Genomic DNA, 24,050 nt, shown 5'->3' with positions numbered 1-24,050 from the left:
GGTCTCCTGTACCAAGGCATTTAAGTGTACTTCCCACTTTCTCTTCTATGAGGTTCAGTGTGGTTGGTTTTATGTTGAGATCTTTGATCCATTTGGACTTGAGTTTTGTGCATGGGGATAGATATGGATCTATTTTCTTTCTTCTACATGTTGATATTCAGTCATGCCAGCACAATTTATTGAATATGCTTTCGTTTTTCCATTTTATATTTTTTTGCTTCTTTGTCAAAAATCAGGCATTCGTAGGTGTGTGGATTGATATCTGAGTATTTGATTTTATTTTATTGGTCCTCCTGTCTGTTTTTATGTCAAAAGAAGGCTATTTTCATTTCTGTAGCTCTGTAGTAAAATTTGAAGTCAGGAATGGTAAAGCCTCCAGAAGTTCCTTTATTGTACAAGATTGTTTTGACTATTCTGGGTTTTTGTTTTCTCATGTGAAGTTGAGAATTTTTCTTTTGAGGTGTGTGAAGAATTTTTCTGGAATTTTTATGGGCATTGCTTTGAATCTGTAGATTGTTTTTGGTAAGACTCTCATTTTATTATGTTAATTCTATCTACCCAAGAGCATTTTCGGATGATCTGGCTGAGATATCTGTGACCCCATTGATTGCCAAGGTTGATTTGGCTGATCTGGCTGACTAGGTGTGTTTCCTCTTCCTCCTTCACCACCTGAAAAAAAGGATGAACTTACCACAATAGAGGACTGGTCTTTAGTCAAGGGGATATGAGTAGCTGTACTCTCCTGCTAGAACCTCCAAACAAGTTCTCCAGGATGCTAACTTTTAAACAAGAATCAAAGTCAGGTAATGTCAAGTCCCAGACTTTGTTCTTCTTTGTATTGCTTTGGATATTGAGGGCTTTTGTTATTTCTCTTGTGAATGTTGAAATCAGCTCATTAATTTTCAACAAATAACTCATTTGGATATTGATTGGGAAACTACAAGGCATCGTATCAATTTCTGTGGTTTACTTCTTATAGTTCAAGTGACTTATTTCATACACTTAGATCTAAATATTTCATTTAAGGCATCAGTGGTACCATTAATATTTACACAGAATACAAATAAAGCTGATTTTTGTAAATCCATCTCTACCCACTTGTTGAACTAATTGTTTCTTAATCTCTAAGACTTGCTTTCTGATAGATTATTTAGAATTTCATGAGAGAAAATCATCTTTAAATGCACAGAGTTTTCTTTCTTTCTTTCTAAACTAAATGTCCTCCCAAACTTTCACCTTTCTCTCTCAATGTCTTCTAGAACCTTGTGGAGTGAGATTAAAGGAAGGAAATTGATAAGTGCTGCATTAAAGAAAAAGACTTGTCTTGGAATTGTTTAAACTAAGAGGGAGTTTGGATTTCAATTCTCTACTTCTCTTACCCATGTCCTCTGACTGTCTCCAGCAATAAATATAACCTACCTTAGATTTATTGACCCGCACAAAAAACATGGTATGGAAAAGAACTGAGATTTTTTTAATTAATTATTTTTACTAGCCTTATAAGACAAAATTACTGAACTCTACTGACTTGGAAAATAACTCAAAATCATTCAGATGTTATCTACATATATCAATATATCACTTCCAAAATTTATGGTGAGTATTTGTTTTCTTTATAGTTGCTTCCAATCTATTGGTTGTTTTCAGCTACTGATTATAACAACAATAACACACACACATCCCCCTCCTCTCTTACAGGTCAGGGATATGGAAATGTACCTAAGATTAAAGTTTGCCTTTAGATTAAATTGTAAAAGGTGATTATACAGAAAGTTCTAGGCATAGTAAAGTTGTTTATAGTGTTTCTTTAAAGCAAGTTAAATGGGCTGAAAAAGTTCAAGGCATAGTAAAGTTGTTTATAGTGTTTCTTTAAAGCAAGTTAAATGGGCTGAAAAAGTTCAAGGCATAGTAAAGTTGTTTATAGTGTTTCTTTAAAGCAAGTTGAATGGGCTGAATACACAGTTGAATTTTGTGGTATTCTTTTTCTGCACAAATAGACATGATGTATGGTCCTCTTAACATGATGGATTACAGAGACTGACCGAAATCTTGAAATCATATCTATTGAAAACAAACACGATTGTCTATGGTGTATAACTTTATATGTTATTAGGTAATACTCATTAATAATTTCCTGTTTTTTAGATAAATAATAAGAAAAAATATTGTGCTCATTTTCTTATCTTTTATACTGTCTTGACTTTCCTATCATGGAAGTAAAATCCCCATACTTAGATATTCTCAGAAAAATTCTATGGAACCATGTTGGGAAAGTTAATGAATGGCAGACCCTGCTATAAACATCCCTGGGGATCTTATCATTAAATAAAACACATGAGGTATGCCAACTTTAAAAAGAGAAGTTTGTGTAACTCACATTTTCAGTGGTTGAAAGTCCAGGACCATGCTGTGAGTTCCTTCTTTGCTATGTAACACATGGCATGCTGAGGTGCATGCAGAGGGAAGTGAATGGATCATTAAATATGAAGCCAGGCAGAGGAAGCTCAGGGACAGTCTTAGGATTTTCTAATAACACTCTTAAGATTCAATTGGTGTCACTCAAGACACAACATGTGATCAGTTCCAAGGGCCTAACGGACTTCATAATAGTATTTCAAAAGGCCCACAATCTCCTCCCACCACCCACGAAACAAGAATGAAGATTCTAGTACAGGAACCTGAGCATCAAGGGATAGGTTAGGTCTATAGCAAGGCCGCACTCACTTATGTGCCACCAACGGTATAATCTAAGAAAGAATTACGAAGACTTTTTTCCTTCGTATGATTCTTTCTACCTCAGGTTCTCCCAAGACTATTTGCCTTTCTCACCTAGGAGCCTCAGGGACAGGGGGTTGGGTCAGGAACTACCAAAATATTGGAGATGCCAGATTTTCTATTTGCCATTCTCCAACTTTTGCTTTATTTCCTTATGTCCTGTTGTACCTTATTTAATGACAACAGTGGAATTTGTCAAACTTTACACATTATTTGGATTCCTTTGTTTTTATCTCATTCTTTTTTTTTATTTTTTATTAAAAATTTCTGCCTCCTCCCCACCTCCACCTCCCATTTCCCTCCCCCTCTCTCGCTCCCCTCCCCCTCCCTTTCCAGCGGGAAGAGCAGTCAGGGTTCCCTGCCCTGTGTGAAGTCCAAGGTCCTTCCCCACTCCATCCAGGTCTAGGAAGGTGAGCATCCAAATAGCCTAGGCTCCCACAAAGCCAGTACATGAAGTAGGATCAAAACCCAGTGCCATTGTCCTTGGCTTCTCAGCAGCCCTCATTGTCCTCCATGTTCAGAGAGTCCGGTTTTATCCCATGCTTTTTTAGACCCAGTCCAGCTGGCCTTGGTGAGTTCCCAATAGATTAGCCCCATTGTCTCAGTGTGTGGTTGCACCCCTCGTGGTCCTGACTTCCTTGCTCATGTTCTCCCTCCTTCTGCTCCTCATTTGGATCTTGGAAGCTCAGTCCGGTGCTCCAATATGGGTCTCTGTCTCTATCTCCTTCCATCCCCAGATGAAGGTTCTATGATGATATGCAAGGTATTCATCAGTATGACTATAGGATAGGGCCATTTCAGGGTCCCTCTCCTCAATGCAACAAATGGTGCTGGCATAACTGGATGTCAATCTGTAGAAGAATGAAAATAGATCCATATCTATCACCATGCACAAAACTCAAGTCCAAATGGATTAAAGACCTCAATATCAGTCTGAGCACACTGAATCTGATAGAAGAGAAAATGGGAAGTACTCTACAACACATGGGCACGGGAGACTACTTTCTACGTATAACCCCAGCAGCACAGACATTAAGGGCAACATTGAATAAATGGGACCTCCTGAAACTGAGAAGTTTCTGTAAAGCAAAGGACACTATCACTAAGACATAAAGGCAACCCACTGACTGGGAGAAGATTATCTCATTCTTAATATTCTTGTTCTGTTTTGCAATACAACCTAGGATGCCATGTTACCTTAACTTGATGTACTTGTTGAGGCTTCTGGTCAGAATTTTCTTAATTTAGATGACTGATAGTTTTGAGAAGTTAAGCAGGTATACAAGAGCATGTTCTTTTAGAATCTCCTCTATGTTTTCTTCATGACTAGAATGAGGTTGTGGTTCATGGTAGCAGAGGAAATCTACCAGATCTCAGACAACAAAACAAAGGTGAATGTGACTGACATAATTTCACATGTTGGTGCTAACTGTGATTGTTGATGAACTGTTGATCACTTAATTCCTTGTAAGTTTTAACCATTATAAAATAATATAACTCCTCTACAACCATCTTAATATTCCTTCCATGCTGCATTTTTGAATCAAGTCACAGTGAGCTCCCAGTACTTAAGAGTGGGGAGCTGTGTTCCTTCAATTCAGGGAGGAGTATGTGCATAAATAATCTGGAACTCTTTTGCAAAAAGGCATTTGTTTCCTCTTGTTTGCTAATTTATTTAACCACTCATATGTATCAGTATTGACTTTTACATGTATTTGATGTTATATTGCTGATTTATTTTGCTTTGTTGCTGAACATTGGCTGCTGAGAACTCTAACTGTTGCTTCTTAGGCTCCCTTTTATTTAGTTAAATCAGTAAGTGTTTCCTTTTTAAAAGCACTTCCTTAGTGCTATACATTGCATATTGTTTTCCTCCCAGAATTCACCTGCTTCAGGCATGAACCCCTTTGAAATAATCATGAAGTGGTGAGAACTTTAAGAGATGAGGTCTAGTAGCTGGTATTTATGTATTCCCAGAATGCCCTGAAGGACCCAATAGATCTTCTCTTTTACACTCTGTTTGCGCTCTGATATCATGAACTGAGTAGCTACCCCTGCTCCATGATCTCCCTATTAAATGCTGCTTTACCATGGGACTATGAGTTCAAAGGAAGGAAGGCCCACTTGACCGTGACCTGAAACATCCAAAGTCTAAGTCCAAAATTAATCTTTCTTCATTATAAGTTCATTATTTCAAGTATTTTGTTATGATGATGGAAATCTGACTGACTCTTAGTTACTGGAAAATATAGACATTTTATGAGATAGAATGCCCTATACTGAACTAGCTGGAGAATACAAGAGATGTGAAGAAATGTCTTATATTTAAGTGCAACATTTAAGAAATTCCAGTAGAGTTAATGACATACTCGTTTATTTATTTACAGGATCACCTAATGTTTATTATATGGGTACCTGTGTTCTGGCCACTGAGGTAGGGTAGCTCTATCTTGAGGAATGACATAAAGCACACATGTCATTGTTGACTTAGTCCACAGACCAACATGTCTATTGAAAGTGTTCAGTGCCATTAATGACCAATCATAACCCTTCTTTCAGGATTTTCTGGCCAAGAGCTGACCACTTTAGATTTGTTAATACTAATACTAACACTGATTATCAATTTGACCTGTTCTATAATAACCTAGGAAATGATTCTCTGGGTATGTTTCTGAAGAATTCTGCAGATTAGGTTACTGCTTGGGCATGCCCATGAAAGATAATTTGATTAGGTTAGTTGAGGTGGAAAGATTAATTCTAAAAGTAGTTGGTAGCATTACCTTGAATACACAATTAATAAAACAGAGGAAGATGAACAGGTATACTTACCCTCTCTTCTTTCTGACCATAGACATGATGTGATCAGGTTCTTCAAGCTATCGCCACCTTGACATTCCCAACAGAATGGACTGAAACTGTGATATACAGGTAAAGTAAACCCTTTCATCCTTAAAATTATTTTGTTGGGGTATTCTATCAGACCATCAGTGAATGGAACTAAGATATTATTTATTTCCAGAAACATAGCAAAATCACAATGCATTGCCTCTTTGTTGCCCAAATTTATATATTGTGGTGTAAGGAAAGATTGGTGACAATGTGGCATTGAGATTAAAAAAAAAGAATAGAGAAAATGAACTATTAAAATATATTGGAAGAAGCAGAAGGGTCATTATATTTAACTTAGTTTTCCAACACATTCTGATAGCTAGAATGAAGCTGGTAGATGATGTAGAATCTGTCACTGATCCTATGACTAGGGCTGAGGGGCAGAGGAGTTGAGTCATGTTCATATTATACAAACAATACAGTGTGTGGCTGCAGGTTGTCCCTGTCTGTGAGAAATTATCATGACTTTCTATCCAGAGTTTAAAATGCTGATTACTTGAGACTGACCTTGATGAGAGTCATTATCTGATGGAATGGCACAAGTACTATAAATCAACACTTTCTCCTCTTTTCAGAGACAAATTTTTAATATTTATCATCTTAAGATAGTCATGCTTATTTAAACTCATTATTGTATGTGGGTAAGTGAAGAAAAAATGACTCAAACTCTGAAATTTCACAGTGTTTGTATGATAAACAGTAGGAATAAGAAAAAAGGTGATTGAGATTCTATGTTGACTTCAGAAAGCATATTTTTATTTTCATGTTTTTGATTGAGGCTATGTGAGGACACTTGGCCAAATAGGAAAAAGAACAAATTTTATTCAGAAATTTAGGATGTAGAAAATAATAGTAAGGTTAAGGGTTTAGTTATAGTGGAATCCAGGAGACAGAAATTGTATAGTGAGGGCCAACCCATGACAATGGATTCCCGACGCCCAGATGCACTCAGAAAGGGACTCTTCATTTGTCAAGAGGAGATCAAAACAATTTCCAAACCTGAGATTAAGACCATGTCATAAGAATAAGTGGTTGACAGTCTGGGCTGGCTGAAGTCATCTACAGACCTGCTTGATGCCATGAAACTAATCTGGGTAAAAGATAACCATGGGCAGCTTGGGTTCTCACAGTTCAGGCTGTCTGAAGGCACCTTCATGTTATGCCATACATGGAGGTGTTAGTTTAGTAAGCAAAGGTATGATGGGAAAATAGAAGAGAAAGAAAAGCAGAACAATACATGTGCTGTAGAAAGAAGCAGATTGAAGAAGCAAAGACCACATGAGGAACTAATGATGTGGGCTGCTTGCTACCTGGGATCAGGGTGATTCAGGGCCCAGACTGTGTTGAGGATCATGTCTGGGTCCTGTGGTCTTACTGCAGCCAGCCAGTGTCTGTGTTGACACCCATGACTCATATTGCCACAAAAGGCCACAAGAATGCGAAAAGTCTTTTCTGCCACCTGTGGCCATTTTAGTGCCCAAAGACCATTCTGTCAATGTGGTCATGCCGATCTGAATGAACTGTACTGTCACCCAGTGCCATATAGGCCCAGGCTGTGGTATAGGGCCATGTCTAGGTCTGTGGCCCCATTGCAGTCAGAGTCTGTGTTGATGTCTGTGGCTCCTGAATCCACTGAAGGCCATGCCAATGCCTGGGATTCTGAGATGCTACCTGGGGCCATGTTTGTGTCAAAGGGCCATACAACCACTTGGGTGATACCTTTCTGCACTGACTTTTGGGGCTATGGTGATATCCAGGCTCAGACTGCTGCCAAGGACAATGTCTGGGTCCATGTTATTACCACAGCCAGGGTCTATGTTGGTATGCATGGCTCATGGATGCCTGAGTATACAAGCCACAACCTATGGCTGTGTTGGTGTCTGGGGCTGTGCTGCCATAGGGATCATGCTGATCTGAGTGGCTTGTACTGCCACATGGGGCCATGGTTGCCCAACTCTGGGCTGCTGTCAAGAGCCATGTCTGACTCCCTGGCTCTACAGCAGCCAGAGTCTGAATTGATGTGTGTAGCTCCTGTTACCACCTAGGGCTATGAGGATGAGACCATGTTGGGCAAACCTACTGTTATGGTTACATTGATTTGGGTGGTGTGTAGTTAACTAATATTTTGCAGGGTTTTCTTCTCAGGATGGGGGAGTTCTGCAAGGGTGATGAGCGGATATGGAAATACTGAGAAGTGAGCAGGATTAAGGTGCATGATGTGAAATTCTTATATAATCAATCATGAGTAATGCTAAAAAAGAAAAAAGGTTGAAACTGAACAGGATGTTTAGGGCAAAAAGACCTCTAAGAAATAACTAGTTTCTTCTTTGTCTAGAAGCTCCAAATGGCCTTGAATCTCTTGGAAGCCTTGCTCTTTTCAAAGGTCAGAGATAATAAAAGTGTTTAGAGGCTCTGATGCTTACTTCATTCCAAAGTAATTTTAGGGTTACAATTTCAGGAAGATGTTAGAGTAGCTATAAAGACTTACTAAAGAAAACTCATGGTTAAGAGAACAGAAACTGTGGCCTGGGTGGAGACCCAGTGTTCAAGGTGGGAAGGGTCCATCACCTAAGCATAGAACCCTCTAAAACCACACCAAAGGGATAAGGAGAATAATTTTTCCTTGAGAGGCATGATGGTGCAGCACACATTCAATTCCTGGACTCTCAAAGCAGAGACAAGAAGATCTTAATGAGCCTTGTATACACAGTAATATATAGGACTGTCAAGGCTATTTAATAAGATTCTATGTCAAAACTTTTCCTCATTAGTTTATATACTACCCATTTCATTCCTAGAATTCTCCCTACCCAGTGCAGTCCCTATATGATATGTTGAGGTCCAGTTGGGTCTGTGTATCTCACGGTGGCCAGATCAGACAGGAACAACTTTTCATTTTTTTCTTTTTTCTTTTGTCTCTTTCATTTGGATTTTGGATGCTCACTGAATCTAAGTATAACTTTTCTGGTACTTTAGGCTCCTTTACTTTTCCTAGAAATGCCCCCTTTACACCATGTGGCAGTTTGTTCATCATATGTCTGACCTCCATGGCTTCTTAAACAGTTTGAGTATATTTCTCCCTTTACTCCTCCATTGTCCTCCTCTGTGAGATTGCTGAGATGTATACTTGCCTGAACTTGGGACATTCCCTCATAACTTGAACAAATTATCTTTGGTCTTTAACTTGAGTACATTTTAAATTTCTTTTATTAATGAGATTAAGAACCCCCCCCCAATAGAATCCAATAACCAAAGCATTACAGCTCTGAGCTATCAATGCTAATGCAGAGGAACAATAGGGAATTCTGAGTTGGAGGTGTCCCCATAATGAAGACATTTGTGCAGATTTCCGCAGCTTTTTACCAAGTCTCAGTCTCTCTAAGAAAGGTGATGTCAGATATTCAGAGTCCAATGTGGCAGAAGATGAAGAGAAGATCTGTGGAAAATGACATATTATTCATTACTCCTTTTACCACTTAGGCATTGTATCTTAGTGCTGCAATATCCCTGGTACTGCTCTTCTCCTGTCCTGAGTGGATGAGATGCCCATGTCACAAAAGTGTCATCCAAGCCCAGTCTCTGAGTTGTATGGTCCTTTTGAGTCTATTCCTTATGATCACGGAGAGAACAAAGCAGAAACAGTCCTTGTTACAGGTATCTGGACCTTCTAAAAATTTATCCATAACGTAGATTATTGTTTCCCATGGACCTTTCCTTCTGCTTTCTATGGTGACCACCAACAGGAGCAGTGAGACCAATACCCCACATCCTACCTCAGGGCCCATGTCATTCACATCCTTTAGGCCTCTTTGGACACCTTTATTGACCCTGAGTAAATCCTTACTGTAGGAGCTTGGGATGTCTCAAAGGGTTCTAAGAGTCTCCTGGGAATCCTCAGCAACATGTCATCAGCACAGATCCTAAATTCGTTTGAAAAATATCTTGGCATTCCTACTGATCCTGCCTCTTCTATGTTAGTTCATAAACTGATATTACCCTGGTGCTTTGAATAAAAAATATTCTTGCAGAATGCTGGGAGGAAAAGGTGAGCAGTAGTGAGGGTGTCCACACCATCCTGCTGAGAGGAAATGCTTAAACAGCAATGCTACAGGCCAAATAAGACCAGACCACAGGGAGGAGAAGTGTGAGCAGCAACTAGGTGAGCCAGGCTAGGCTGCTGGGAGGAGAAATATAAGCAGCAGTGCAACAGGCCAGTCCAGGCCAGATGTCTTGGAGGAGAAGCATAAGTATCAGCATGAAGGGGCAGACTGGGTCAGGCTGCTGGAAGGAGAAGCAGGATCAGTAGTGTGTTGAACTGGGACAGACCACTGGGAAGAAAAGCAGGAGCAGCAATGCAGCAGGCCATGATGGTAGCAGTGGCCTCCAGACATTATCTGATCACCGGTGCTTCAGCTTCAACCCTGCCAACACCAGGAGGTATGACCATCTGAGCCTCAGGCCCATAGACACCTGGAGGAGCAATGACCAAAGGCTCTCCTCTGCCTATACCTGAAGAAGAAATAATGGAGCCACAGCCCCCAATTGGAGGAAAATGGACCCTCCTGAAACACAGGCTCTATCTATTCTGATTGGAGAAAGAGATGGGTAGACAACAGGGTAAGAATACACTCAGCAGCATAAAGACTAAGAGAGCACCACCAGAAACTGGTGGTTCTACAACTGCAAGGCCTGAACATCCCAGCACAGATGTAGCAGAAGAAAATGACCTTAAAAATAACTTTATGAAGATGATTGAGGTACATAAAAAGGGAATAAAAATGGCCTTAAATATATGGAGGAAAAGACAAACAAAAAATTGGAAGAAATCAACAAATTCCTTAAAGAAAACCAAGAAAAAGCAGTCAAACAAGTGAAAAAAAAAAACAGTTCATGACTTGGAAACTGGAATAGAGAGAAAACTAAAATAAACACAAACCAAGGGAAATTGGGAGATGGGAAATCTAGATAAATGATCAGGAACTACAGATGCAAGCATAAACAACAGAATACAAGAGACAAAAGAAAGCATCTCATGCCATGAAGACATGATAGAGGAAATAGATTCATCAGTCAAAGAAAATGCTAAATCCAACAAATTCTTAACACAAAATGTTCAGGAAATATTGGACACTATGAAAAGACTAAACCTAATAATAATAGGAATTAAAGGAGAAGTCAAGCTCAAAGGCACAGAAAATATATTCAACAAAATCACAGGAGAAAACTTTCCCAACCTAAAGAAGGTCATGCCTATAAAAATACAAGAAGCTTACAGAACACCAAATAGACTGGACTAAAAAGAAAGTCCCCTCATCACTCATAATAATCAAAACACTAAAATACAGATTAAGGAAAGAATATTAAGAGCTGCAAATAAAAAAACTAACATATAAAAGCAGACCTATGAGAATTACAGTTAACTGCTCAATAGAAACAATAAAAGTCAGAAGGTCAGAGTCAGGCTTATGCAGACACTAAGAGACCATGGGTGCCAGTCCAGACTACAATATCCAGCAAAGCTTTAATCAACATAGATGGAGAAAACAAGATATTCCATCACAAAATCAGATTAAGCAATATCTATCCACAAATTCAGCCCTACAGAAAGTACTAAATGGTAAACTCCAATCCAAGGAAGTTAGCTACACCCACAAAACACAGGCACTAGATAACCTCACACCAGCAAATTCCAAAGAAGAGAAACACACACTACCACCACCACCAACAACAACAAAAATAAAAATAACAGAAACTAACAATCCCTGATCATTGATATTTCTTAATTTTAATGGACTCAACTCACTATAAAAGGATACATACTACCAGATTAGATACAAAAACAGAATTCATCCTTCTGCTGCATATAAGAAACATGCATCAACTACAAAGAAAGACATTACCTCAGAATAAAGCATTGGGAAAAGATTTTCCAAACAAATGGACCTAAGAAAGAAGCTGTCCTAATATCTAACAAAATAGACTTCAAACTAAAACTAGTCAAATGAGATGAAGAAGGTCTTTTCATATACAACTCAGGAAAAATCCATCAATATGAAGTTTCAATTCTGAACAGTTATACCCCAAATACAAGGGCACCCTTATTTTTAAAAGGAACATTACTAATGCTTAAATCACACATCTAACTTCACACACTAATAATGGGAGACTTCAATATACCACTCTTACCACTGGACAGGTCTGCCAGATAGAAATTTGACAGAGAAATAAAGGATCTAACATATGTCATGACTCAAATGGGCTTAACAGACATCTATAGAACATTTCACCAAAACATTAAAGAATATACCTTCTTCTCAGAACCTCATGAATCTTTCTCTAAAATTGACCACATTCTCAGTAACAAAGCAAATCTCAACAGATACAAAAAAGAAAAAAGAAATAACCTACTGTGTCTTATTGGGCCATCATGGCTTAAAGTTGGAATTCAACAGAAATACTAATTGCAGAAGGCACACAAACTCATGGAAACTTAACAACACTCAACTGAATCACCACTGGATCAATAAAGAAATAAAGAAATTAAAGACTCTCTAAAATTCAATGAAAATGATCATACAATATATCCAAACTTATGTGACACAGTGAAATGTAGGGATAAGTCCCGCCCCTTAGGGGGCGTGTTCGCCTCGGGCTAATGTCTGCCTATAAATTTGGCGAGCGTGCTCCGAGCTGTCGCTTCTACTTTCCTGGTCTCCGCGGGAACGGTGGTTCTGTAAGTCTATTTCTACATTAAAACTATATATATTTTTACAAACTGTATGCATTCGTTTACGCCGCTACATTTTGGCACCCAACATGGGGCTCGAACCCATGACCCTGAGATTAAGAGTCTCATGCTCTACCGACTGAGCTAGCTGGGCAGGCGGCTGGGGTGTTGGGGACGCAGCCCCGCCGCCGCTCATATTACTACAGTGAAAACAGTGCTAAGAGGAGAATTCATAGCAATAAATGTCTACATAAAGAAGCTGGAAAAATCCCACATTAGTGAATTAACAGAACACCTGAAAGCCCTAGAACAAAAAGATGCAAACTCACCCAGAACTACTAGATGACAGGAAATAATCAAACCGAGAGCTAAAATCAACGAAATAGAAACAACAAAAACAATATAAAGAATCAATGAGACAAAGAGTTGGATCTTCAAAAAAATTAACATAATAGACAAAGCTTTATCCAAACTAATGAAAAGGCAGAGAGAGAATACCCAAATTAACAAAATCAGAAATTAAAAGGGGAACATAACAGCAGACATGGAGGAAATCCAGAGAATCATCAGGTCATACTTCATAAACCTGTACTCCACAAAATTGGAAAACTTGAAGGAAATGGAAACTTTTTGGATAAATATCACATACCAAAATTAAATCAAGACTAGTTAAGCAAACTAAATAGACTTATAACCACTAAGGAAATAGAATCAGTTATCAAAAGTCTCCCAAACAAAAAAAGCTCAGGACCAGATGAGTTCAGCAAAAAATTCTACCAGATTTTCAAAGAAGAACTGATATCAACATGTTATAGAATTTAGCTGGTAAACTAAGCTATGAGTCTCATAACTCCCATAACTTTTAATGGCATGCTCTTGTTGTGCCTTGTCAATAGTTCATTTGCAGGACAATTTTTAAAGCTTAGGCTGGCAACAATTGTTCCTTTGGCTTCAGGACATTTCCATAAACACTATACAAGTTCATTTAATAAATGTCTTCAATATTTTGCTTAAAACCGGTAATGAAACCTCAATATTAGAAACAGCTTAACCTATTATATCAAGAGTTACTGCAGGTGTCTCCAATGATTGTTGGCCGTTACTTAAGTAGGGCTTTCAAAAATACACCTTGGCAGCTTCACTCTTCTTCAAGGGTGAGCTTCATTAGAGCTCAGCACTCATCATCCCTTGCAGTTATTTCCTCTTTTAAGATGACTCAAAGCCCCATTTATTAGAACTTTAATGAGAGCAATTCTCTGCTAGTACTACTCTTTGTTGCCATGACTCTGACAAGCACTGCCACTTTAGACTCTTCTTTTTTTAGTATGTAGACTGATGTTATTTCAGATGACACGTTATCCTCAGCCTAGTAGGTAATATAGGGTGCACAAAAATTGAAGAAGCTAAACTGTACAAATAGATGAGCTTTTCCAGGATGCAATGTGTTCTGATATTTGCTGACTCCTTCTAAGCATGAATATAGGTCTATCCCAAGAACTCAATAGTTTATTCTCTAATCCAGTGGTTCTCAGTTTGTGGGGTATGGCCCCTTTTGGGGTCACATATCAATTATCCTGCAATCAGATATTTGAATTACAATTCATAACAGTAGAAAAATGACAATTTATGAAGTAGCAACAAAAATAGTTTTATGATTGGGGTCACCACAACATGAGGAAATGTATTAAAGGGTCACAGTGTTAGGAAGGTTGAGAACCCCTGCTCTTACATGTTTACCGTCTAAGTCTCCATATTCTAAGAACATATTAAAACCAAAGCCACTTATACCTGCAAACTGCTAAAAGCTGCAAGCATTCTTTTCAAATAAGAAAACTTCTGAGATGCAAAGATAAACCTCATTTACAAAATTACTAGAAACCATAAGCTTATTTTATTCTTCACAGTCGATAAAAATACATGCTACCTTAAAGTGAATGTTTTCACTAGAATAACCATGGGGCTATAGTTTCCTTCATTTATTGATTCACAGAAGAAATAATTGCTGAAAAGCTAATGTGTGGTCACTAGGAAGAGCATAGTCTTGGCTCCCAAGAATCTTTCAAATGAATAACCAAGTACAAAATTACAAATCTAAATAAGGAGTATGAATAAGAATAAGAGGTTCTTCTGGGAATTCAAAACATAGATCTCCTATAAGAAGAGAGTAGAGTTAAGAATAGGCTAGAGAAGGTATGGGGAGGGAAAGCAGGGTGCAGACTGACTGAGGGATATACTGGCATAGTTTGATGGGAGATGAAAGTTCTGTAGAATGTGAACAGTTAATGGAATCTATTGTATATTTCTAGGTAGCTGGAGGGGAGCATATTGAATGTTCTTACTACAAATAATTTATACATATTTAGTGATGGGTGTACTAATTGTTCTGATTTGATCATTTCAAAGTGTATATGCATAACACCATATTATGCTACATAAATATATACTTGTATAGAATGCAAATAGAAATAAAAAGTATTCACAAAAAAAGAACTGACACCAATACTCAAATTTTCCAAACAATAGAAACAGAAGGAACATTGCAAAACTCTTTTTACAAGGTGACAGTTATCTTGATACCCAAACCACACAAAGATATAACTAAGAAAAAAATTACAGACCAATCTCCCTCATGAACATTGTTGCAAAAATACTCAATAAAATACTGGCAAATCGAATATGAGAACACATCAGAAAAATTATCCACCATGACCAAGTAGGCTTCAACCTAGAGATGCAGGGATGGTTCAACAAATGAAGATCCCTCAATATAACCCACCATATAAACAAAATGAGAGGCAGGCAGATCTCTGTGAGTTTAAGGCCAGCCTGGTCTACAGAGTGAGTGCTAGGACAAGCTCCAAAGCTACAGAGAAACCCTGTCTAAATAAATAAATAAACAAACAAGCAAGCAAAGTGAAAAAAACTATATGATCATCTTATTTGATGCTGAAAAAGCCTTGGACAAAATTCAACACCCCGTTATGATAAAGGTCTTGGAAAGAGCTGGGATACAAGGAATATACCTGAACATAATAAAGGCAACATAAAAAAAAGTTAAGAGCTAACTTCAAACTGAATGGAGAGAAACTCAAAGTGATCCTACTGAAGCCAGGAGCAAGACAAGGCCATCTATTCTCTTTATATCTTCTCAATATAGTACTTGAAGTTCTGGCTAGAACAATAAGGCAAAAATGGAGATAAAGGGAACTCAAATTAGAAACAAAGTCAAACTTTCACTCTTAGCTGATGATATGATAGTACACATAAGTGACCCCAAAAATACAACCAAGGAACTCCTACAATTAATAAACAACTTTAGTAGTATATCATGATATAAGATTAGCTTAATAAAAATCAATAGCCCTCCTATACACAGATGATAAGTTGTCTGAGAAAGAAATTAGAGAAATGTCACCTTTTACAATAGCCACAAATGACATAAAGTATCTTGGGGTAACTGTAACAAAACAAGTGAAAGACCTGTATAAAAAAAAACTTTAAATCTTATTTGTAGAAGACATCAAAAAATGGAAAAATCTCCCAAGCTCTTGTATAGGTAGGGTTAACATAAATAAAATGGCAATCTTACCAAGACCAGTCTACAGATTCAATGAAATGCCCATCAAATCCCATAAAATTCTACACAGACCTCAAAAACAATACTCTACTTCATATGGAAAAACAAAACACCCAGAATAGCCAAAACAATTTTGTATAATAAAGAAACTTCTGGAGGCATCAACCATCCTTGACTTCAAACTTTAGTATAGAGCTACAGTAATAAAAACAGCTTGATATTGACATAAAAACAGACAGGAGGACCAATGGAATTAAATTGAAGGCCCGGATATCAATCTACACATGTATAAACATCTGATTTTTTGACAAAGAAGCTAAAATTATAAAATGAAAAAAAGAAAGCATCTTCAACAAATGATACTGGCATGACTGGATAGCGACATGTAGAAGAATGAAAGTAGACCCATGTTTATCTCCATGCACAAAACTCAAGTCCAAATGGATCAAAAAACTCAATGTTAAACCAACCACACTGAACCTCACAGAAGAGAAAGTGGGAAGTAACCTGGAACACATAGACACAGGAGACCACTTCCTAAATATAACTCCAGTAGCACAGATACTGAGAGAAATAATTAATTAATGGGACCTCTTGAAACTGAGAAGCTTCTGTACTGCAAAGGACATGGTCAATAAGAAAAAATGGTAGCCTACAGAATGGAAAAGGATCTTTTCCAACCTCACATCTGATGGAGGATTGATCTCCAAAATATACATCTCAAGAAACTAGATGTTAAAAGAACAAAAAAACCAATTAAAAAATTAGACTACATACCTAAATAGAGAACTCTTAACAGAGGAATCTCAAAAAGCCAAAAGCCACTTAAGGAAATGCTCAATATCCTTAGCCATCAGAGAAATGCACATCAAAACAACTCTGATATACCATCTTATACCTGTCAGAATGGCCAAGATCCAAAATGACTGATAAAAACTTGTGCTGGAGAGGATGTGGAGTAAGGGCAATACTCCCTCATTGCTGGTGGGAGTGCAAGCTTGTACAATTTCTTTGGAAATCAGTATGGCAATCTCTCAGAAAATTAGGAATTGTTCTATTTCAGAAATACCACTCTTAGGCATATACCCAAAGGATGCTCAATCATACTACAACGACATTTTCTTAACCATGTTCATCACATGATTTGTAATATTATTTGTAATAGCCAGACCTGGAAACAATCTTGATGCTTCTCAACTGAAGAATGGATAAGGAAAATGTGGTACATTTACACAATGGAGTACTACTCAGTAGTTAAAAAAATGACATTTTGAAATTTGCAGACACATAGATAGAATTATAAAAAAACATACTGAGTGAGATAATCCAGACCCAGAAAGACAAATATAATATGTACTCACTCATAAGTGGCTTTTAGATATAAAGCAAAGAATAACCAGCCTACAGTCTACAACCTCAGTGAACCTAGACAACAAAGAAAACTCTAAGAGAGAAATACATGAATCTGCCTAGAATGGAGAAAAAGACAAGATTTCCTAAGTCAACTGGGAGCATGGGTAGGGGCAGAGGGTGAGAGTGAAAGGGGAGAAAGGAGGAAGGAAGGGGAGTGGGGAATATATATATATATATATATATATGTGTGTGTGTGTGTGTGTGTGTGTGTGTGTGTGTGTATCAATTAAAAGCAATAAAATATAAAAATATTTCAAAGTCAAGTGCCTATGAGCCTGAGATAGATAGTAAAGGAACAGATAACTCCAAGGTTACTATTAGGAAAAATGGTAGAATGATACAAATTGAAAGAGTTCATGTAAAAAAAATCTATTGGAATATGATCTAGTGGTGTAGGAGGGTCTTCTTCCTATGTGTTTTTTTCATTGGTTAAATGAAAAGACTGCCTTGGCTTTTTGATAGGACAGCAGCTTAGATAGGCAGAGTAGACAAAACAGAATGCTGGGAGAAAGAAGGCAGAGGCAGAGAGCTGCCTGCTATGAAGCTGCCAGGTCAGACATGCTGAATCTTTCACAGTAAGCCACGAGCTTGTGGTGACATGCAGAGTATTAGAAATGGGTTGAATCAAGATGTGAGAGTTAGCCAGTAAGAGGCTAGAACTAATGGGCCAGGCAGTGTTTAAATGAATACAATTTGTGTGTTGTTATTTTGGGGTATAAGCTAGCCAGGGAGCTAGGTGGTGGGAAGTAACCCACCGCTCCTTTTACTACAGAGTGGTAACGAACTCCATGTAAAGCCTGAGAGGGCTTGAAAAGAAATTCTAAACACACACACACACACACACACACACACACACACACACACACACAGAGAGAGTTTAATACAGCTTTTTGCTGCTTGCTAGGATGTGCTGCAGAGAGATTTCCTAACTCAGCAACTGTACCAAAAAAAACATCCATGCAGTTTTAAAACACTGCTTCCTGGGCCCTGCCTGAGCCCTGACGCTGGTGCAAACTCTGGCTATGGTGTATTTGTGGGCCTGGGTGTTTGTGTGTCCGCTCAGGATTGGGAGGAAAGTAGCTGAGACCATGCCCGTGGCTCAGCTCTTCCTGCCTAGGCAGACTACAAAATCAGGGTTGGGCAGGCGGGAGAGCATGGTGGATTCCTGCTGCCATAGAGAGATGTTTCCAGGCTGCGCAGTGCTCTGTGTGGCAGATTTGGCTGTAACTCAGAAAGAAAGAGTTTATGTGTTACACACTCAGTCTCAGAGTTAAAGTGCTGAGTGTGACTCCTACCTGGCGGCCTCAGAGCTAGCATAAATGGTATGTCCACCATTTTGAAATTGGAGAGATGTAGAGCCAACATCCAGAACAGCCTGCCACTCCATGGCTCAGAGGCACAACTGACTCAGAGGTACACGTGGCTCTGCCATGTTGGACTGGGCGGGACAAGCCCACAGTACCTGTTTTTGACCAAGGAATGTCACAGATTAGATTCTTAAGCACATAGCAATTTAAAAGTGCAAAGCAAAATTGTTCCTGGACATTAAGAATTACAGACAATGCAATAGGACAGATTCAGACGTAAAAGACCTCTAAATGGATCATAGTGTAAGACATACATAGGCTTGGGAGAGAGAAGAAAAAGAACATAGAGAATAAAATTAACGCCTTAAAAAGGGGGTAAAGTCTTTAAAGGGACAGAGTACAGATAGTTATAGATTAAAAGAAATAAAGAAAAATAAACCACGTAATGGTGGAGAATAAACAGAGAGTCTGGATTATGTATATTGTGTTTTCTTTGATTTTTTTTTGACTGTGAAAGAGCTAAGTACAGAGAGCTATTTCATTGTATGGGCTGCTAGGCTAAACCACCATGAATATTATTATTAAAGTATTATGACTTCAGAATTTGGGTCTAAGGATATGATCCTTTAGAAAAGAGGTTCTTTTGTTTTCACAGAAGATGAGACCCTGTGGATTCCTTCTAGACCAATATGGTATGGTAGACCATGCCTTTCTGAAAGATCACTGTGAACACCTTCAGAAAATTACTTCACTCAACTGCCAGCTGAGATGAACCTAGCACACAGGTTATACCATGAAAGACCTAAATAACAGTGACTCCATACAGCACGAAGCAGTTTGGAGAGAAAAAATAATGCCCATATTCCCAAATATTGTTTATAAATGTTCTTTTACATTTAAAGGGGGATATGATATAGATATGAATAATTTACATTGGTATAAAGTTTGCTTTGTTGATATAAATTTAAGGTCAATCTTGTTATATGCATATTTCTAATCTTGATTAAGGTATTGTGATTGAGTAGTTCATTTAAAAATGTAATGTATAATTAGAAAATATAGGTTGTTAATGGATAATCATCTATGATAGTCAAGTTTGTAGTCATGTTAGATTTTCTAGATGTGCATAGATATATTTCAGATAGGCATTCTTCATATCTTTCAAAGACTACAGAATATGGCACTTAATGTTTTAATAAATTAGGGCTTTTCATGACAATGAGACATGTCTGCTCCTGGCAGCACCAATCTATTTCAAGAGGAAGATGGGCATCGAAGAGGCTCCTTATGGAGTTGGTTAGCCATTTGGGCAAGAAACTGTTCTTGCCTGGACTGTTGCATAAACTGGACACAAAGAACCTGCAGAGAGATGACTGCTAAACTTGCCTAAAGGTGAGATGATCTTTCGGGGTTCCTGATTCATGAAAGAGTCTGCAAAGACATTCTGCAGGATTCAAAAGAAAGTGACTGGACTGTCTTTGAAATGTCCTGCTTCATGGAAGAGTCTGCTGGATACTACGGACCTGAAGACCGAAGATGGATGCCTCTATGGTACAAAAGAACTTTGGGTGACTGTCCAAACAGTGAGATGTCTCTGTCATTTCTAGAGTTTTGGAAATTGCTCACTTCTTGTTTACTTAGGTAATATTATATCTTTCTGGAGTCTTTGATGGAGTTGAAGAATAAATAGATGGTTATAGTTTTCCATTGTTATGATAAAAGATATAATAAATCTAAATATTGTAATTGTAATTTTTGCTTGATAACTTTTGTTATATGTAATTTTACTATGTTTTAGTGAAATCCTTTCTTTTAACTGAAAAAGGAGAAATGGTGTAGAAGGGTCGTTTTCATTGGTTAAATAAAAAGATTGCCTTGGCCTTTTGATAGGACAGCAGCTTAGGCGGAGTAGACAGAACAGAATGCTGGGAGAAAGGAGGCAGATGCAGAGAGCCATCTGCCATGAAGCTGCCATGTCAGACATGCTGACTCTTTCCCAGTAAGCCATGAGCTCGTGGTGACATACAGATTATTAGAAATGGGTTGAATCAAGATGTGAGAATTAGCCAGGCTAGACCTAATGGGCCAGGCAGTGTTTAAATGAATACAATTTGTGTGTTGTTATTTTGGGGTATAAGCTAGCCAGGGAGCCGGGTGGCAGGAAGCAGCCAACCGCTCCTTTTACTATAATCTAGTACACAGGGGGAGCTTAAAATGTACTGTTAGTAAGTATGTTATTAAAATTTTCTTTCCCTCAAAAAATAAATACTCTCTATATTCTAGGATATATTAATACTTCTTTTCCAGTCAGTGTTACTTTTTGGTGAGGTTTAGGTAGTACAGCCCTTTCAGAGAAAGTATGTCAAGAAGGTGAGCTTTGATATTAAAAAGACTTGTCACACTTCCAGTTTATTTTCTATATTTCATGCTCTCCATCAAGGATGTGAGCTCTTAGCTCCCTGATCTGCCTTCCAAGCTTCTCAGACTTGATGGACTCATATGCTGCTGGAACAGTAAGACCATATTACCCCCTTTTTTCTATATATTGTTTTCATCGTGCTATGTTGTCATGTTAACAGATAGTAACAAATACCCACTCCATCCCTCCTAACTTACTCTTAGGCCTTCTGCTTCTTGTGTATGTAGATGGCAGAGGCACCAATTGCCAGTAGCAGCTTGGGTCCAAGAAGCACCGCTACAATGATTTTAGCAGTATCTGATGTCTTCAGTTCTGGAAATCAAGTGGTAGGAGGAACAGAGAGGGCACAAGGAGTTTATCATCAGAGACCTTTACCTGAGCCATTTGTGCACTCCCAAGCCCATCAAAATTCTGAGGAGTTTGAATCTCTGCCCTATCCCAGCTTCAATACTTCAAAGAAGAAGATGCAGTAAAGAGATTTCTAGTTTTCCAATGGTTCTACCACAGGTCACCAAGTTGCCCTTCTAGAAAGATTGGGTAAGAATTTGTACTCAATGCCACATATCACTTATTTTTATGAACAAAAGTTTCCAAAAAGAAGCTGAACTTCAAACTATACCTTTTGTAATTATTATTAACTGTTTGGAATTTAATGAATTGGAGAGTTTGGCATGTTGAAAGTCCAGAGCCAAATTATCTGGGGCCATATTCAACCCTCTTAATAGCCATATCTTTCTTTCCTCTGTACTTGACATAACAGCTTTGTGAGAATTCAATTAATTTGAATGTACAAGCAGAATATTAGTTTTCCTTTATAATGTGTTAACTTAGCAAATTCCACCAGCCAAGATACCAAGGGTGTCATTAGATGACGTCTGAAACCTCTACCAGGGTTCTCTGCTGTATTGTAACCCACCTCTTCCGTGTTTCTATCAATGCAATGCAAAAGTGTCTTAACTTATGGCTTTCTGTTTTGTTCCTGAAAAAATTGCTTAAAACGTTCTTTTACAGTGACCTTTAAGGTGACCTAAATCTGTGTTCCTGGACCTTGATCATTCATATTTTGGTCTAGAATGAACTATTGTGGTTTAAGGATTACTATTTACTCTTCATTGTGGAAGCTGATCTGTAGGTAGGCTCACAAGGTTAGTGGGATTCAGAGAAGCTTTTCACTGCTGGTATTTAGGATGATCCCTGGAACACTGTCCTTGGACAAAACAGGCTCAGTCTCTCAGTTGCTCAGCAATAGCTTTGACAGTACATGCACACAAAGATGGTCCATTGGAAGAAAGATACCTTGTTTATATAAAAGCATCCTGAAAGAAATCCAGATTTGTGTCATAATGGAGCCTGGTGAATTGGCAAACAGCCTGATCAAAGCACTTGCTGAAAACATGCAGATGAAGGATCAAGACTCTATAGATGAGTCTATGAGAATAGATGTCATGGTTTGGTGCCTCAGCCATTATACAGCCCATGTCCACCCCGGTGTAGATGCCTTCTAAAATTTTTCTCTTGTTCAGGAAGTGGTGTTTGTAATTTAGAAATTAATCAAAGGTTAAAATTTAGTTTTAGGAATAGAAATAGGCTGACTAGGTTGTGCATTGGTTATAGTAATTGCCTAACATGTAAGGTTAGTTGGATTCCTAGGTTCAATCCTTAGCACAACAGCTACTACAACAACAACAATAACAATAACAACAACAGCAACAACAAACACTTTAGTAACCATTGCCTATAATATTAATACTAGCAAGATGTAAATAAAAGAATCATATGTGTGAGTATTACTAGCCCAGGTTTCCTGTGACACTCTCTATAATAGGTAGTTGTAAATGTCCACTACCTCAAGCTAAACTTTCTTAGGAAGAATATTTCTGCTAAGGAATTGTATAGATATGGCTGACCTGTTAGTGTTATCTGTGGCAGATTACCTTGATTGTTACTTGAGATGGTAAAGACCACTATGAGTGTGTGTGTGTGGCACCATTTCATTAGACATAGGGTTCTACACCATGTAAGAAGAGTAAAGAAAGTTAGGTGAACATCACACAGCAAACAGATAATTATGGTTACATTTGTTTTTCTGCTTTCGACTGTGGGTATGATGTTTGAGTTCTTGAATCGAGTTTCCTTGTGTATCCTGGAATTACAAAATAAACAACACATTTCTTTACCTGAGTTTAAAATAAAACTATAACATTTCCTGAAAACACAAACAAACAAACAACAACAAAAATAACACAAACAAGAATGAAATGGTTTTAATGGGGCCGTAGGAAGAAGCAGATACCCAACTTGATGCAACAGAGTTTAGTTATGAATTCTATTGCCTCTTTCCTCCTCTTCATCCTGAAAGAATTCTCAGTGGCCATCCCATGACTCAGCTCTCTGAGGAGTTGCTGTGTCTTTTCTTGTCTATGCATGGTGTAGGAGGTCCTTCTGTCTATGTGTTGCTTTCATTGGTTGAATAAAGAAAGTGCCTTGTCATTTTGATAGGGCAGAATTTAGGAAGGTGGAGAAGACAGAATTGAATTCTGGGAGAAAGAAAGCAGAGCGAGAAAACCGCCATGGAACTGCCAGAATCAGACATGCTGAATCTTTTCTGGTAAGTCACGACCTCATGGTAATATACAGATTACTAGAAATGGGTTAAATCAAGATGTGAGAGTTAGTCAATAAGAGGCTAGAGATAATGGGCCAGGCAGTGTTTAAATTAATATACTTTCTGTGTGATTATTTCAGGTGTAAGCTAGCAGGGCAGCAGGGATGACAAGCAGCCCACTGCTCCTGTTACACTTGCTCTATGATCTCGTGGATCTCTCAGCTACACCTCCTGTTTCACACCTGGTTTGATATCCACAGTGTTCTGGAAATGTCTGCCTTCCTACATTCACCATAGAATATTTCCTTGGAATTCTGACATGGAAGAGTTGTCTGGAT

At 38.2% G+C, this 24,050-nt stretch overlaps 2 protein-coding genes across 3 annotated transcripts in view; both read right to left on the bottom strand.

Annotated features, from left to right (window-relative positions):
- Positions 1-9,003: 9,003 nt before the first annotated feature.
- Positions 9,004-24,050, bottom strand: part of LOC142845385 (signal-regulatory protein beta-1-like) — a 31,530-nt gene continuing 16,483 nt past the window's right edge. The window contains exons 5-6 of one of the 2 annotated variants that reach the window (XM_075963999.1): positions 21,305-21,419; positions 9,004-9,100 (exon numbers count right to left, since the gene is read on the bottom strand). In XM_075963999.1, the coding sequence (XP_075820114.1) occupies positions 21,307-21,419 (113 nt within the window). In that variant the 3' untranslated portion in view covers positions 9,004-9,100; positions 21,305-21,306. The remainder of the gene's footprint in view (positions 9,101-21,304; positions 21,420-24,050) is intronic. The other variant, XM_075964000.1, reaches the window with a different exon arrangement.
- Positions 9,011-24,050, bottom strand: part of LOC142845386 (signal-regulatory protein beta-1-like) — a 44,048-nt gene continuing 29,008 nt past the window's right edge. Inside the window, exon 4 of the mRNA XM_075964002.1 lies at positions 9,011-9,100. The gene's annotated coding sequence lies outside the window, so the exon portion shown is untranslated. The remainder of the gene's footprint in view (positions 9,101-24,050) is intronic.

The sequence above is a fragment of the Microtus pennsylvanicus genome, chromosome 3, assembly GCF_037038515.1.
Source record: "Microtus pennsylvanicus isolate mMicPen1 chromosome 3, mMicPen1.hap1, whole genome shotgun sequence".
Classification (NCBI taxonomy): domain Eukaryota; kingdom Metazoa; phylum Chordata; class Mammalia; order Rodentia; family Cricetidae; genus Microtus; species Microtus pennsylvanicus.
The sequence above is the reverse complement of the archived record's forward strand: the minus strand, read 5'-3'. Positions and strand labels throughout refer to the sequence as shown.